The sequence below is a fragment of the Zeus faber genome, assembly GCF_960531495.2.
Source record: "Zeus faber genome assembly, chromosome: 14".
NCBI lineage: Eukaryota > Metazoa > Chordata > Actinopteri > Zeiformes > Zeidae > Zeus > Zeus faber.
In genome coordinates, this window is record NC_137200.1 from 13523263 (window position 1) to 13540229 (window position 16967).

Below are 16967 nucleotides of genomic sequence, written 5' to 3' on the forward strand. Positions count from 1 at the left end.
GAATTAACAATAAGAATAAATAATGCTCCCTTGTTACTCAATTAGTTTGGCAAGCTCTGCCTGGAGTCATTTTTCGGATGAGTGAATTTATCTCAAGTGAAAAAAAAAAAAAAAAAAAAAAATCTCTTAAACTCTTAAAATAAATAAAAGGAGATTAGTAAAAGTGATCCCGCCCCCCCCCCCCGCCCCCCCATCCATCCCGCCCTCCGAGGAAGAGGCCGTATATACAGAACTGCGGTGATAGTCAGTTTACTGCACTTGAATGTTAAGTCCAGCGCCCCCTGCTGTTATACCAGCGTGTAGGACTTTGCGTAGGGGTTGCTGGTCTGTTTCAGGTGTCCCCGCGAGTCCAGCAGGGACTCCTGGGAGGTGCTGAGCTTGGCGGCCTGGGCCAGCTCCGAGCCCTCCCTGTGGGGCAGCGTGGCCGCCGTGCCGGGTTGCCACTGGGCCACCGGGTCCCTGCTGGCCTGGGGGGCCTCTGTGGGCGTCGGGGGCGCCATGCGGGAGGGCCGCTTGAGCGAGCGGCTCTTCTGGGGCTCCAGGCACGCCTGGCCCATGGCCGCGCCCTCGCCGCTCGCCGTCGCCCGGGACGACCCCGAGCAGGACATGCCTCGGTTGAGCAAGAAGTCCATGCGCAGGTAGGGAGGCAAGTGCACCAGCTCGCCCCCTGCAGGACGGGAGGAGGGAAGGAAGAGGGTCGGCGTTAGTGGCTTTAGAGACAAGACATCGGCAAGAGTTTTACATCTTCTCAAAGTATTTACTGTTGGCTTTTGGAGATAAGTCTACAGTATTCGGGGAGCGAGCTATTTACTGTGTGTCAAAAAATCCTCCTCAAAACTTTATTTTGAGTCATTTTAGCTTTAGGACGAGAAACTCGAATATGAGAATCTGCTTTGTTGTATCACCGGTTGCTATCGCGTGGCTGATATGTGACGTTCAAATACCGTCTTTTGGTTTGGAATAAAACTGAAGGGGGAGAAAGCTGCAGGTCGTCTTTAAGGATTTAGTCATTGTACAAATCAACGTCCGGCCTGCACGCCGTCTTCACAACACTCACCTTGACACGTTTGGAAGATTTGTTTTAAAGCAAAATGACAATGAGGCCTCTCCCTATGAAGCGCTTTTTCGTGAAGGCATGTAAAAGGCTTCCTTGTCCGACCCCTTACCCCAGCACACACACACACGCACGCACGCACGCACGCACACACCCACACACACACACACACACACACACACACACACACACACACACATAAGGCCATTTTGTGCGTGAAAAAGGCCTAATCTAATTAAAACAGTGTATAAATTTACAGGCCTCTTCATGCACACGTAGGTGGGAAGCCTTGTTTATTAGAATACTACACCAAAAACCCAGTTTTCCCTGAAGATGGAACATTTTTCCGAAATCGTGCCCCAATCTCGTCAGCGCCTTGATACTCGCACAATCGCGCACGGGGTAAAACCTCTCCACTCGGTGCGTTAGAATCAGGTGTTTAGCGTTTGTTTCAGGGTTAGAAGCACAAGATTAGGTGGTAGATTAGCACTTTGCTGTTGATATGAACGTTGTTGTTATGACAGTCTGGCGCCAACAGGTTAGCGCTCTGCGGGGGGTGGGGGTCTGAAGCGCGACCTCACCCGGTCGGTGCGCCTTGGGCACGGCCATGTTCATGACCCGGCTGACGTCCTGAGGCTTGGGCGGCGAGGCGGTGAAGCGGCAGATGCCCGACTCGGACGGCGTGCTGGAGGTCATGCTGTCCGTGTAGTCGTTGGTGCCGGCCGTCATCTGCTCGGACGACGTGTCGGAGATGAAGCACTCGGTGATGGTGAACTTGGCGTGGCGCAGCTGCTCCTCCATCTTGGCGTGCTCGTAGGCCCGGGCCAGCTCCTCGTAGGTGGAGGAGGCGCTCTCCGTCGACACCATGCTGCTCCGCGCGCGGTCTGGGGTTAGCGGGAGGGGAGGGGCGGTGCAGCGTGTTAGTAGTGGTGTTGTTAGGACGTAGCTAACGTTCAAACTGATGGATGAGGGAGATTAGGGCGGGGTTAGGTCCCGTTGCCACGGCAGCAGCACTGGGGGGTGGGGCGTGGCTGGGCTTACCTGTGTCCTGAGATGGGCTAACGCTGTAGCTGTCGCTCTCCTTGTCCACGGAGCCGGCGACTCTGGGAGTGGGAAGCCTCCAGTCGGTGCTGAGTGTGTGGGCGGAGACGGGCGGGTGCGGGCGGTTCAGGGTCCACTGGCTGGCATAGCGGTTGCGGGCGGCGGGGCCGGCCTTGGCCGTGCGGCGCGCCGTCGGGTCTGGAGCGGGGGAGGAGGGCGACAAGTCAGCCACAGCCTCAAGATGGAACGGTTCTGACTAGGACGGCTACAGCAGCGAGAACTTAAATACAAACAACCACGAAAACTGCTTTGAGTTGGAAAAAAAAACGTGACCGTTACTTAGCCACAACCCAACCACAACCATAGCTATTCCTAAGCCTCCCATAGAGAAAAAGAAAAGAGAGTCCGTACTGGACTTACTGGTTCCTGGTCTGGCGTCAGACACGTCGACCAGCGGCCCGGTGGCTTGGGACAGGGACTGGTAGTGGACGGTGTGGGTGACCGTGGAGGACTTCTGTTTCTGGGTCTCTCCGAAGTCGTTGTCCGTCAGCAACACGGTGGAGCGGTCGTCTGGGGGAGAGGGCGGAGTCAGCGAGGGACAGGTTACGGGATTGAAACCCAGCGCCTTGACTCGTCAAACTCGGGGAGCGGAAAGTCACTCGACGGTCCGCCGCCACTCAGCACTCACCGACAGTCTCCATGGTGTCTCGCTCCTCGATGAGGAGCTGTGCTCTCGGGATGTCGATGTGCATTCTCAGAGTCTGCTGCTGCTTGTTGATCGGCTCGGCCGGACGCGTGTTTTTACTGAACAACACGGATGGCGGGATTAGATACGAGGACAAAAAAAAACGAAAAAACATGACACGTGCGGGAGCCGCGACGACCGCTGAGAATTAGACGGTGAAGGGATCTTACCTCATGAGCATCTCCGCCAGGCTTTTTGCATCTACGGAACACAAGACAATACATCATTGAACGCACCGTTCCCCTAAGGGAGGCCGCGGTTAGAATGTGACAGCCGGGACGGCTCTGCCGTCTCACCTCTCAGCCTCTTGAGCCGCTGCTCCCTCCTCCTTCTCCTCAGCACCAGCAGGCCGATGAAGATGAACACGATGCCCACCAGCACGCAGGAGATGGTCACCATCATCTTCATACCGTCGCCGCCGCCCGAGCTGCCGCTGCTCACGTTGGGCGCCTTCACCAGCGGCGCGATGGTGCCTGCGGCGAGACAACGCTTTTACGAATGGACTGAGCATTGTCCTGTCGTACGCGGTATATGAGGAGCGAACGACTGAGGAGACGACGCAAATTACCAGCAAAAGTACGGAGTACAAAAAGCCAGCGCAGGGATCGAGATAATTGCCGAAATTAAAAATATTATGATTTTTTAAGTCAAAGCCCAGCGACCTTTGAAAACAGTTTCACAGATTTCTATTTGTCCGTAATCCCTGGAAATTCTTCACTGCAAAACGCTGCGGTGTTCCAATGTCAACATCTGGCCCTTTCTTTAAGACCAAATGTTCTTCAAGGTTAAATCTCCTTCAAGGTTAAATCTTTTGACATTTTCCCTTGCAGTACCCATTCTAGAGGCCGGGGGGCGCAAGAGTGCTCAGACATTGCACCCGCAGTGCTAATTCTCTGTCCACTTCATGGCAATCGCAGCTGTATTCATTGCTTATCGTTGCATTGTTGCTCAACAGGAGCGTGATGAAATGATCACAACCAGCAGCAGCAAATCAGCCCCAACCTGCTTTCAGCAGCAGAAAATTGAGCCTGAAATGGTTCAAACGCGACAAACAACGCAGGGTTTCGTTTTCAGTCTGGGCATCTCCACATCCGCTCTACAGACCCTCATCTTCTGATCTTGATGCTTCCTCACACTAAAAACCTCAAGCATCAATGGAAATACACGTTGATTCTAAAGTGAAGCAGTTACGGCTGAAGACACCTGGACCCTCACTGCACTGACCTGTCGACCGCATGAGGTTCCCTTTACCCTGATCTTTCTATCTCACTTTCCCGTAATAAATAATTCTACTTACTCCAAGAGTAGATTTAGCTGTGACTGTGCTATACTGTACAGTGGTTTGATACGACCAATAAAATGTACTTATTGAGCAGACACAAAAGTGTCTGCTCACTGAATAATGGAATGGAATGGAATATAATATAATGGAATGGAACAGAATATAATATAATGGAATATAATGGAACGGAATGGAATGAGATGGAATATAATGTAATGTAATGGAATAGAATATAACGGAATATCATGGAATGGAATATAATGGAATATAATGGAATGGGATGGAATGGAATAAAATGTAATGGGATATAATGTAATGGAATGGAATATAATGTAATGGAATATAATGTAATGGAATATAATGGAATATAATAGAATGGGGTAGAATGGAATATAATATAATTGAAGGCAATGGAATGGAATGGAATATAATATAATGGAATGGAATGGAATGGAATATAATATAATGGAATGGAATGGAATGGAATAGAACATAATGGAATATAATTGAACGGAATGGAATGACACAGAACAATATGGAATGAATAGCGGAGCACTCACTGCCGTCGTAGCTGAGCGTGGCGAACTTGACCCTCTTCTCTGCGTAGCCGGCGCTGTTGTAGACCTTCATCTGCAGCTCGTACCAGGTGGCCTCCTGCAGTTCGTACAGGATGTAGCTCTTGGTCAGGGAGGTCCGCTGCGCCGTGGACCACGCTGGCGAGTCGACGGCCCGATACTCCAGAGTGAAGGAGGTGATGGGGCAGCCGCCGTTGTTCCAGCCGACCAGGTTGAGCCGGACGCGGGTGGCGTTGATGCTGGTGAACAGCTCCTGTTCCTTGGAGTACTGAGGTTCTACGGGGCAGAAGGAACGATGGGTTGAAAGATGCATTCTGAAGATTTTACATCCCGCAGATTGAAAAGATGTCGGCGGAGAATGCTCCGCAGATTACCGTTCAGCTACCAAAGCCTTACACAGGAAGTTCTGGAAATTTACAATAATGTGAAAGAAAAGTACCCTCTCATACGTGCAAAAATCATAAACAATATAAACATTTTAGAAATGTTGTTTTCGGAACACAAGGAAGCGAGGCAATTCTCCCACCCCAGAAAACCCAGCCAAGCTCCACATACAGTGACAGCTAAATCATCAACATACATCTTATTTCACGTAGAAAAGAAGAAAGGGTTCCAGATCATTGCAAATACAGCTGTTGTTAAATGGTATTTACAGCCTGCATTTTTTAAGCTAATATTGTACCAAGCACGGTAAGCACAGATATTAGGCTTCCAGCTTCTGCTATTTCAGTAATTTCCACGTAATTATTAAGAAAAAAGCAATTGATATTGTCGCTTGGATACAATCTCGTTTGTCAAAATCTCAAGGCGTCTGTGTTGCTTCCCCTTTGATAAAAAAAAAACAACAAAAAAAAAAACAACCCATATTCAGTGCTAAGGAAACCAACCAAGAAACCAATCAATAAATCACAGTCAAGGAAAAAAACAAAATGAATGTAAACCCGTGCCTTTTCCGTGAGTCTTCGCCTCGATGATCTCGCTGATGCGTCCGGGTCCCACCGCGTTCTGCGCCGTCAGGGTGAACTTGTACCACGTGCCGCATTTCAGGTTCTCCAGGCGATAGGAGCGCTCGCTGGGGCTGATGGCGAAGTTGCCCCACTGCTCGCTGTTGTCCTCAGAGTACTGCAGGATGTATCCTGCACCGGGAGAAGCCACACAGACGCATAAGGAGCAGCAAGGGGGGGGGGGGAGGCCATCCACCGCCACCCGTCGTCTTCATTGTCCCACGTTATGTCACATGTGTCACATCACATGACATCACCGCAACATCAAAATAGGCAATAAGAAGAAGAAGAGAATGGCAGTACGCAATAAACCTAAGGAAAACAATTAGATATATATTGAAATATATTAGATGTAATTAGATATATACCTAGACCAATAATTTATCTTCTTTAATCATTTAAGAATCGCATTTGCACATTCTGTATGTTTGTCTATTTCTGTTCTGTGTTTTTTGGCAAATTGTGCATATTTGCCTATTTTTTCTTATTATTTATTTATTTATTTGATTTTCTGCAATTTTACAATTGTTTTTTAAAATTTAATTTACCGTGACAAATTCCTCGTCTATGAGGACGTACTTGGCGGATTCAACTTAATCTGATTCTGATCTGATGTTGGTCTGACCTCTGATGGAGCTGCCTCCGTTGTCGCCCGGGATCCAGGACAGGGTTATCGACGTGGTGGTGGTCTTGGTCACGGTGAGCCGGGGCTGGTCCGGCGGAACTGGAGACGGGCAGACGCGTCGCGTCACCAAACCACGTCCGGTAAAACAAGGAATGGAGCGAGGTAACAGAGGTGGAGACGGGACTGACCTTGAACCTGCAGGTTGAGGACAATCTTGTCCGGCCCGAAGCTGTTGCTGGCCACGCAGGTGTAGTTCCCAGAATCCTCGGCTTTCACTGTGCGGATCACCAGGCTGCCGTTCCCGTGGACGCTGCGGCGGCTGTCGATCACAACGGGGGCCGGGGTTCCGTTGCTGAATCACGAAAGAATGATCAGCATTTTTCGATTGTTAGGACCGTTAAGACATAAAAGGGCTCCGTGATTTCTATGTTATACATTTGATTTAACTACTGTTCTCTCTCTGGCTCGGATACGGTCCGTCCGTCCTGTACTCACGTGTCCTTCAGCCACTTGATAGTGGGCGCAGGGTCGCCCACTGCCTTGCAAGGCAGTACGATGTCCCTCATCCAAGGGGTGGTGACGGTCCGGTTGAAGGTCAGGATCCGGGCCGGAGCTGCAGACAAGAAGCAGACGCACAAACGTTTATTCAGAGTTCAAACCCGACAGCGGGCCTTTCCGTGCGGAGTCTGCATGTTCTCCCCACGTTCACGTGGGTTTCCTCCGGTTTCCCCCACCTTGAAGACGTGTATTTCGGGGGTTAGCCACTCCAGCCGATGCCCCTGAGAAAGGCATCGATCTGGGGTCGGTCCCCGGGCGCCGCTATGTGGCGCCCAATTGCTCCTTGATACTCAAGATGCTAGGATGGGTCAAATGCACAGGATGGGGAATTCAAATACAAAAATGAATGTTGACGATGTGGGAGCATGTTCTCACGGGTCATTTTCGTTCGTTGTTCGTTGGCCCACCACTAAGACATGCTGGAATATAGCCGGGGTGATTCCTGAAGGCTTCCCTTTGTCTGACGTCTGCGAGAACCATTTATCAGCCGGGCCTCCGACAGGAAGCGCACGCCCCGATAGGAGCGGCGGGCCTCGACTCCGGACACGGCGAGGAGCCTATCGGCGCCAACGATCAGCTTATCTTACCAAACGTGTTGAGAGGGCCAAACAACAGCTATTTGTATTCGGTCAGTGCCCTCTCCTTCTTTTAGGGAGATACCGGGTACTGGAAACTACCAAAAGCTCTTAGAAGACTGCTAAACATGAACTCCATGTTTTCATTTCATTCATCCATACTCTACCTTTATTACATTATTGACAATTTTGCTTTGCCCCTTTGACCCTTTGTCTTCTGGAAACGCAGGCTTCGCGGCTAAATTCACAATTTAACCTGATTCCTCCCTTTTTCCCCACCTTAGAAAGACACTGGTACCAAGTAAAATCTGAACCCTCAGCAATCCGAAGAGTCGGAAGAGGTTTAAGGAGAGCTGCGTTCCAACTGACCCTCCGCCATGGGTTTGACAGTGATGATCTCGCTGGCATTTCCGCGGCCCGCGGCGGTCACGGCCACCACCCAGATGCTGTACTGGCGGTTCCTGGACAGGTTGGGGATGCGGTAGAAGAAGACGTCGGGGGCGGCCTCGAATTCGCTGCTCACCTGCCAGAAGGAAAGGGGATGAGGGAACGATAATTACGGTTAAGTGAGGCTCCCGAGACGCGCTTCGACGTTTGTTTCTCGGTCGAGTTTTTTTTAAACCTCAGCCCGCTCTCCGCCTGTGATGTTTTGCTTTGCTTCCACCTGACGCCTACCGTAGGATGTGGGTTGGAGCAGAAGACGGTGTATTTCCTGATAATGCCGTTGACTTTGACGGGAGGAAGCCAGGACACGAACACCACGGAGTTGGATGCTGCCGCCGCCTTCACGCCTGCTGGAGGTCCAGGGACTGAGAGGAAAGGAATAGTCACTCACTGCGTAGAATGGGCGCTACATATCCGCAATCGTATCAAGTCTTCCACTGTAGCTTCTATGTAGCGTCACAAGATGGCGCCACTAGTTAGTGTTAGCTTAGAAAAACGACTATCCTATAAATTGTTTTATACCGTATCTATCGCTATGTCGTAAGTCAGCGGCAGAACTACTTACAGCAATATTTTACATGATTTGGAGTCATGGTCCAAAGTGAGTATCCAAAAATCCGGTTAACGCTATTTGGGTTGAAATATTGTTTCGGAATGAACGGTCTTAACCAATGGCAAGTAAAAGGGTAGACAGCGCATCACTGGTCACTCTGTCTCTGAGCCAATCACAGCAGAGGGAGCTTGATACAGAAGGAAAAAAAAATACATTGTCCTTTGTTTACACCTTTTTTAAAGCTTTTGAAAAATGGCTGTGTTTTGTCGCTAAACATCAACTTGGTGAGGATGTCTCAAATTGCCTTATGGCATCATTCATGGAATATTACAACATTTGGCCGTCTGATACCACGCCGCGACAACATAGGCTGTTTTTTTTATACAAACTATTTATTCATTGAATATGCAGAAAACGTGCTATATCGTGATATATATCTTTATCGAGATATGAAATTACCTATAGCCTATATCGTCCAGCCCCCCAGCCTTACTGGATGTGGCAACGGTCATTATTAACAGAGAGCGGTCATTATTCAGAAAAAATGCACCGCTGATTGAAGCTATTGACCAATCAGAATCGAGTGTTCCATAGAGCTAGGGCTGTTAAATTTGAACACTTTTGGAGAACTGACACTGACAGTCTTTGGGCTGCACAGCTCCTGTGCCTCATAACAGGGTCTACTGGACCCTTTCCCCTCGTGACCGCGGTGCATTTCTGCGTTCTCCGTCGCTCCTCACCGTCCTCCTTGGTGCGCGTGTAAATCTGCTCGCTGCGCACGCCGTCGCCAGCTCTGGTGAAGGCCAGCACCTGGATGCTGTAGTTGGTGTACTTCTCCAGTCCGTCCAGCTCCAGAGAGGGCTTGGAGGTGGTCACGTTCCTGATCTCGCCGAGCTCTGAGGGGCGGAGAAACAAGGAGAGGACAGCAGTGGGTGCACAGCGCACTTTAGATGGTAAATAATTCACGCCACATGACAAGCTGTCACGGCTCAATAGGTGTGACTAATGCTGTGTATATATCGCGGTGCATATTACACAAATAAAAAGCAATCGTCGGGACCTCGGATGTCATAACAGGACCTTGGACATAATGTCATATTCAATCACTAAGTTTTTAAACAGCCCCGGGGCCGGGGTCTGCTCGGGTAGAGGTCCTTGACTGCTGCTTCTCTCTGCTGCAAGAATTTGAATTATTAACGCTGTGCTGGGTCCCTCCAGTGCCTCTGCCCCAGCCCCCACCCCCCTCTCCTTCCAGAGTTTGGGAAGAAACTTTGACGGAACAGCCCTATCCAAAACTGTCCAAAAATAACAACAGCTTGGACATCTTCCCCAGGCCGCTGAATTGTAGTAAACACTGTCAAGTGTGAGTGAAAGCAAAAGCCTACTTTTCCAAAGGGTTGGTGTTGGATTGTAGCACAGGGAGTGAGAACATTCGCTATTTCTCGCAAAGTAATATCACTGTGCCACTGTAGGAATGCGTATGAATTGATAACTTGAAGGTGGTAATAATCAATACTTTATTATTAGAAGCTGATACAAACCATTAATATAGCTATGTCTGAAGAGGGATTTGTTGATCTGGTCAATGCCTACAACACTGCTACAGCCTCAAGTGTTGAATTGAACCTCTGGTTTTGCTTGTTGAAGCGCCCTCTGCTGGTACACCAGCTCACCTTCCATATTCACATAATGAATATTCTACATATTCGTGGTGTTATTGGCAGAAGAGAATGAATCTGGAACTAAACTGTACATTTCATCAGTTTAGACTGTTTTATTAAGGATTAATCCATAACTGCTCCCGATGAGCTGTGCATGGCTGCCTCCAGTGGTGTATGAAGAAGTTGTAAGTGGCCTGAGACAAAAGCGTTTGCTAAATGATATACTGTAATGTAATGAAATGATCCGAGCATAATATACAAAAGTCTTATAATTAGAACTCAAATTCAAACTTTCACTGCGTTCCTCTCTGCTAACAAACATCCGGTTCGAGCGTCGTCCACTAGGGACATGACATGTGACACAGTAAATATGGAGTAATGGGACAAGACCCGGGCGGGGTCTGACTCTCGCCGCAGACTGTTGCCATGCAAACAAAGCCCTCGCTGTCGAGTCCTGAGCAGTGGCGTTCCGTGGGCAGGGCGATGTGCTGTGACAGTCGCGGGGTCAGAGGTAACCACGCTGTCACAACCCATCCCACTGAAACGTCCCCGGCATGTGACAATGGCATGCCACGCTGCCTGGGCTCTACTGGGTCGTTAGAACCACTCTGTGGTGTACTAGTGTGGAGGGAAAAAACAGGGTTAAACGCCCGGTGGTGCACAAGGTGCTACACCGGAACTCACAGGGCCGGGCCGGTCTCTCTACCTGTTGGTGCTACACTTACGTCTGATAGTTGCACTTCAAGGTCGGAGCAGACGGCCATATCGCATGAGACACACAATTTTTTAACATTTAAGTCATTATTTTTCACAATGTGTGAAAGCATCAAATAGGAAATATTTGGTATAAATACAGTATACAGTATATACTGTATATGTATGTGTACATGGCTTCTCCTAATCACTCTTCAGAAAACTGTTGTCCTAGTACGTTGGAACCCATAAGAACAGATGGGAAGCAGCCATCAGACATTGTCTAATACACAAGTAATTTATACATAATGCACAGTTAGAACTGGGCCGGTATCTGTGTGTGTGTGTGTGTGTGTGTGTGTGTGTGTGTGTGTGTGTGTGTGTGTGTGTGTGTGTGTGTGTGTGTGTATGTGTGTGTGTGTATGTGTGCGCGTATACCTCCATCTGGCAGGTTGGCCCAGTAGATGACCCTGAAGCCCAGCAGGTTGCCATTGAGGGCCTCCTTGGGTGGGGTCAGCCATGACAGAGAGATGACCTCTGGAGAGGTGGCGGTGGCCTGGACGTTCTCTGGAGGACGACTGGGAACTGAAAGGGGGCAGAAGGAAGACAAAGCTCACTTTTTGAGTTGAAGTTCTGAAGGATTTGCACGTTGGAATGTTGTGGTACAGAAACTCGGGAGAACTTGGCGAGAAAGTGAAGGTAAAATTTGAAACAATTCGTCAACGGACACCAAAAAATATATGTTTGTCCAATTAGTCTGCTGATGATTGATGGTCCGTTCCCTAAAACGTTATTTGCATTTAATATTTGCATAGTGTATATACTGTATGTCTGTGGAAGTTTAAAGTAATTAGTTGGTAGTTTATTGTAAGTCGCTTTGGACAAAGGTGTCTACTAAATGACATAATGTAATGTAATTATTTGCATACTATTTATTGTGTTTATATCTTTCTCTTTCATTGAAAAAAGCAGAGAATCAACCAATGGAAACACATGGAAACACTTGGGGATTGATTTGATGTGGCAGTTTCCCCCAGCTTACACTAGGTGGCGATACATCTGCACGTAGGTTTTATCTTACCCGGGACAGCCTCAAAACAATACAATTGAATGCAGTAAGGTGCAGCGGATCCACTGCTGCATGTGTCGATTTTAGAGTAGAGAGGTTAAAAAATAAGAGCCAATTATGCTTTTACAGTCCCTAAACTCTATATTATGTGTGGTTTAGTTTCGCTTAGATGACAAATTTCGACACCAAAACCTCAGTGAGTTTCGTGGTTACGTTCCAGTCGGCTCCGCTCACCATCTTCCAGTGTGGTGGCGGCCACCTCAGTGGAGGACGGCCCCGTCCCGGCGCTGTTGCTGGCCTGCACCACCACCCCGTACTGGGTGAACTTCTTTAGGTTGTCCAGCACCAGGCTCTCCGCGTTGTCCCCCGTGGTCTCCATGGTGATGACGCTGAACTGGTAGTTGCCGGCCGAGCTGTACTCCCTGTAGCCCACCTGGTAGCCCCGGATGGCCCCGTTCTGGAGGTGCTTCCTGGGGGACTGGTCGGTGAGGAGGAAGCAGAGGAACGTCACGTGATTGATGAACAACAACAAAAAAAAAAAAGAAAAAGGTGCGTCCATCACCTATACCACAGAAACCCGGCATGAAACAGACATGCTGCAGTTTGCGCTTACCCTCCATGTGACACGGATGCTCTGCGAGGACAGGGCTTCCAGTAGCACCTCCTGGGGAGGTCCATCGGGGGCTGGAGATGAGACCACAACAGATTTACAATGCTACTATACATTCACTCAAAACTCAAAATCCACTGAAGAAGCAGATCATAGTGAGAAGGAACACACTCTGTGTGTGTGTGTGTGTGTGTGTGTGTGTGTGTGTGTGTATATGTAGGTGATGGTGGCGGTGGTAGGGGGGGGGGGGGTAAAGGGATTGTGGATAATTTGCAGGAGGGGGTCCCGCCTCAGTCTATTGACCGCAGAGTGACATTTACTACTGGGGCCGCTAATTGAAAAGTTCTGCTTTTAGTGCAGGGTCAGCCTGTGTTCAATAATGCAGCAGAGCCAATGGGGCTGATGTCACCGGGCTGTTAATGAATTGACTCGGCCGGCCCTTGTCCCCGCTCGGCTACTCTCCTTTCACCCCCCCACCCACCTCCGCACGGCGTCTCAAATACGACAAAGGGGTCGCACTGCCGTGTGTTTGCCGCGTGTCTAAAATCAGAAGTCGTCCCGGGACACAGGCCCCCCGACTCGAGGACGAGCGCCCGCCCACGACTCACCCGCTTCGTCGGTGGTGATGGTGAGCTCGTTGCTGGCCTCGCTCTTGCCGATGAGGTTCTTGGCAAACATGCGGATGTTGTAGGTGGAGGAGGGGTGCAGGTCGATGATGGTGGCCTGGTTGAGCTGGGGGGACACGTCCTTGGTCTTCTGTGCGGTGTCCCAGGAGGCTGCAGGGGGGGAGGCCCAACGGGTTTATGGGGGTTAGTGAGGCCCAGGACGGGAGGGAAAGGGTCAAAGCCAGCTAAGTGCATCAGGAACCGCCTCTATTGAATTATGGCGCTGAGACAAAGTGAATGCCTCTGGGATAATTCCTGTCCCGGACTGATGCACTAAGAAAACAACGCAATTCTGCACAGGATTGCAAAACAATTTCAGCGACACTACAAATATCTCCTCACTGCAATTGCGTACACAGCGAAGATCGGCGTCGAAAATGAACTTGGTCCAATCACATATCAGACTGAATCGTCCGTCATTGTCTTGTCTCTGTACCTGACTTGTTCTTGCTCTCGATATCGAAGCCGGTGATGGGACTGTTCCCATCAAAGCCCATGGTCCAGCGCAGGGCAATGGTCCTGTCCTTCACTTCCCTGATCTCCACCTCCGGGGGGTCAGGGGGCTCTGGAAGACACCAGGATGAAAACAAAACAACCCGTTAATTCATCCCCTTCTTCTTCGTATACGCTTCTGCTCAACCTGGAACGTTGGAAGCATTGTCGCCCTATGCCACGATGTGGGGGTGGCTGGAGCAGGCCTACCTTGCACTGTGAGCTGAATGATCCCTCTGTCTTCCCCAAAGGAGTTGATGGCGTGGCAGGAAAAGAAGCCAGAGTCCTCCCTCACCGTGGGCATGATCTGAGGGAAGCAGAAGGACGGAAACACAGCACAGCTTTCAGCGCGCGGGCTTGCCGTGGGTAGCTCACAGTGCGCCTCCCGGAGGCGTCGCCGCCGCACCGTACCTGCAGGGTGGAGATGACCTCGTCGGCCACCTCCTTGAAGGTGACCACGTAGCGGCTGGTCTCGGGGTTGATGATGCGCTCCTCCTTCTCCCAGCGCACCATGATGGGCTTCTCGCCGTGCGCCGTGCAGCTCATCTTCTTCTCTTCGCCCTGCGTGGCCAGCGTGGTGTTGGGGTAGGAGGTGATCATGGCCGGTACTGGGGAAGGAGAAGGGCGGAGGGAGACAGAGATTAGACTTGGGATGTAATTATTCCATTTCAAGAACCGGCCGACAGCTCCCCCATCCAGCTCTGCTCCGCGTCCGGTTCCTTCCTTCAAAGAGTTTATGTGAACGAACTTCATCAACGTTAAATCTTTAAAGAAAGTGCTCTCCCTTGGATGACCTCATAGTTAACCAATCATCAAGATAACTGAGGATCCATCGGTATCTTTATTCTCCTTTCCCACCGTCTCCCAGTGACGTCCGCTCCGTGTGCATGTAACGATACAAGTCGAGTCAGTTTGAAGTTCATTGGACTTGAGTTTATTGATTTTGCCGATGTAAAGGTGTTTTTGCACGTTACGTATCAAACTCCCGAATACAGTTTTGCTGTGTGTCTTTGTTGCTCCTCGACGTTGCTTTCATGGTAACCGCCGTCCTCCGCTCGTATCTTGTACGTTATGGTCCCCGTGGGTTTCACCGGAGCTCTAACGACACTCCTAAGACACACACTAACGACATGCACGCCTCATTAAACCTACAGCAGAGTGTGTTCGTGTGTGGAACAAACCCCGCTCCCGGACGTACACACGCCAACACTTGCACACGCAAAAATATGATCATACACACACACACACACACACACACAACCACACACACACACACACACACACACACACACACACACACACACACACACACACACACACACACACACACTCTCTGAAACAAGCATTAAAAAGAATGCACACACACTCACAAACACACAGTTCCTCTTCCTACATTCTCTCTCTCTCTCTCTCTCTCTCTCTCTCTCTCTCTCTCTCTCTCTCTCTCTCTCTCACACACACACACACACATACCCACACACACACACACACACACACACACACACACACACACACACACACACACACACACACACACACACACACACACACACACACACACACACACAAACAAACACAGGAAAAAACACACGCAGAAACACACACAGCGTGACTGTGGTGATGTGATGAGAAGTGTCAGCCGAGGAGTTGCAAACATTTAAGCCTCATCTCTTATTCACTCTCCAGCCATTTGGAGCTCGGCTACGGAAAAAGCATGGCGATTTATTTAGCATGGCAAGTATGAATTTTTAGTGAGAAGCGTTTGAGGAGGAAAAAAGAAAGAAAAAGAAAGAAAGGAAGAAAAAAAAAACAACACCCCAGCTTCATGTCAACGTTCTGGTTTTGTTTCTTTCCTCTAAGGAAGTGGCTCGGAGGTGGCGCAGGGAACCAGGGTGTTGACACTCCCGACGGGCGAGACGACGGAGCCCGGGGAGAGTGGGAGGGCGAGTGAGGGGTGGAGGGGAGGAGTAGAAGAGTAGAGAAGGGGGTAGTAGAAGAGTAGGTGCGAAGAAATGATCTCTACTTCCTGAGATCTAGATTCGATTAAACAACATTATTTATGATCCAAATATGACTGTGACTTGATCCATCTCTCTTTACTCCATTTATTCCATATTGATCTTGATATTAGGTTAAAAAAAGAAATCAGAGCCAGCGACATTTAGGAAAATAATCAACAATGAGTGTCCTTGTGGCATGAAGAGGGATTGAATATGATTAAGATAATTGTGTGTGTGTGTGTGTGTGTGTGTGTGTGTGTGTGTGTGTGTGTGTGTGTGTGTGTGTGTGTGTGTGTGTGTGTGTATGTGTGTGTGTGTGTGTGTTTTGGTTTGTGCACTATATGTACTGTATGTGCATGTATGCATGTACAAAATGGACTGTGTGTGTGTGTGTGTGTGTGTGTGTGTGTGCGTGCGTGTGCGCGTGTGTGTGCGTGGGTGTGCGTGGGTGTGCGTGTGTGTGCATGTGTCTGTGTGTTGAGCCAGCTGAGCCAGCCCCAGGGCACGCTTCATGGCCTCTGTAATTGCACCGTTGATATATTTCTTTAATATCCAGAGGTATTATCGGAACGGGAATGGGGCAACAGGGGGAGTCTGGGTGAGGAGAAGGGAGAGAGAGAGGTGAGGAGGAGAGAGGGACGGGCAAAGTGACAAAGAAAAGAGAGGAACATAGAGAGCTTCGAATTGTTCCCCCTGGAGTCCCCGAATCTCAGGTCTCTTCATGACTCTCGGCGCTCACCGACGGACGGGACCCTGTCACATCCACTCAAACTGTTCATTGTGAATCCCGCTGTGTCTTTCGTAACCCTGTCATAAACCTTTCTTCCGTCCAATTCATCCATCGGTAACCTGGGTATCTCTGCGTGCCATGCGGCATTTTCACTTTGCACTTAATTCCATTAGTTAATCGTGGTGGCTGGAAGGCATCCGACCTGCAGTTTTCTATTAGAGCAAGGTTTTTAATTCAAGATGAGAGAAATGACTTGACGGTGGCTCTCTGGGAGCCGACAGAACACACAACACCGCTGGAAACAGAAATGATTCGCAGGGACGGGCGATAATATCAACATAACGATTGATATTGGGATATGATATTGTCTAGAGATTTAGATACTGTCTGGGATTTTTGTGATGTGGTTCAATGTTGTCTTTCATTTTCTGAACGCCATTCTAATCTATTCTAATCAATGCCAAAATATTTAATGAAAACACCAACTGTCATCTCAGAAATGATATTGAGGAAAATACATTGTGATATCTGACTTTGACGAAATTGTACATTTCACGAGTGTTCCAGGCAAACCTTCCCTAGCCGGCAGAA

At 49.4% G+C, this 16967-nt stretch overlaps 1 protein-coding gene across 1 annotated transcript in view; it reads right to left on the bottom strand.

Annotated features, from left to right (window-relative positions):
• Positions 1-287: 287 nt before the first annotated feature.
• Positions 288-16967, bottom strand: part of LOC307240447 (cell adhesion molecule DSCAM-like) — a gene marked incomplete at both ends in the record, with an annotated part of 87492 nt that continues 70812 nt past the window's right edge. Inside the window, 22 exons of the mRNA XM_080014231.1 lie at positions 288-667; positions 1636-1938; positions 2096-2293; positions 2507-2665; positions 2784-2899; positions 3011-3041; positions 3137-3313; positions 4683-4973; positions 5645-5833; positions 6327-6425; positions 6515-6678; positions 6822-6939; positions 7829-7982; positions 8135-8268; positions 9197-9352; positions 11249-11395; positions 12114-12357; positions 12493-12563; positions 13098-13265; positions 13591-13719; positions 13857-13953; positions 14058-14254. Coding sequence (XP_079870357.1) covers positions 288-667; positions 1636-1938; positions 2096-2293; positions 2507-2665; positions 2784-2899; positions 3011-3041; positions 3137-3313; positions 4683-4973; positions 5645-5833; positions 6327-6425; positions 6515-6678; positions 6822-6939; positions 7829-7982; positions 8135-8268; positions 9197-9352; positions 11249-11395; positions 12114-12357; positions 12493-12563; positions 13098-13265; positions 13591-13719; positions 13857-13953; positions 14058-14254 — 3722 coding nt within the window. The remainder of the gene's footprint in view (positions 668-1635; positions 1939-2095; positions 2294-2506; positions 2666-2783; positions 2900-3010; positions 3042-3136; positions 3314-4682; positions 4974-5644; positions 5834-6326; positions 6426-6514; positions 6679-6821; positions 6940-7828; positions 7983-8134; positions 8269-9196; positions 9353-11248; positions 11396-12113; positions 12358-12492; positions 12564-13097; positions 13266-13590; positions 13720-13856; positions 13954-14057; positions 14255-16967) is intronic.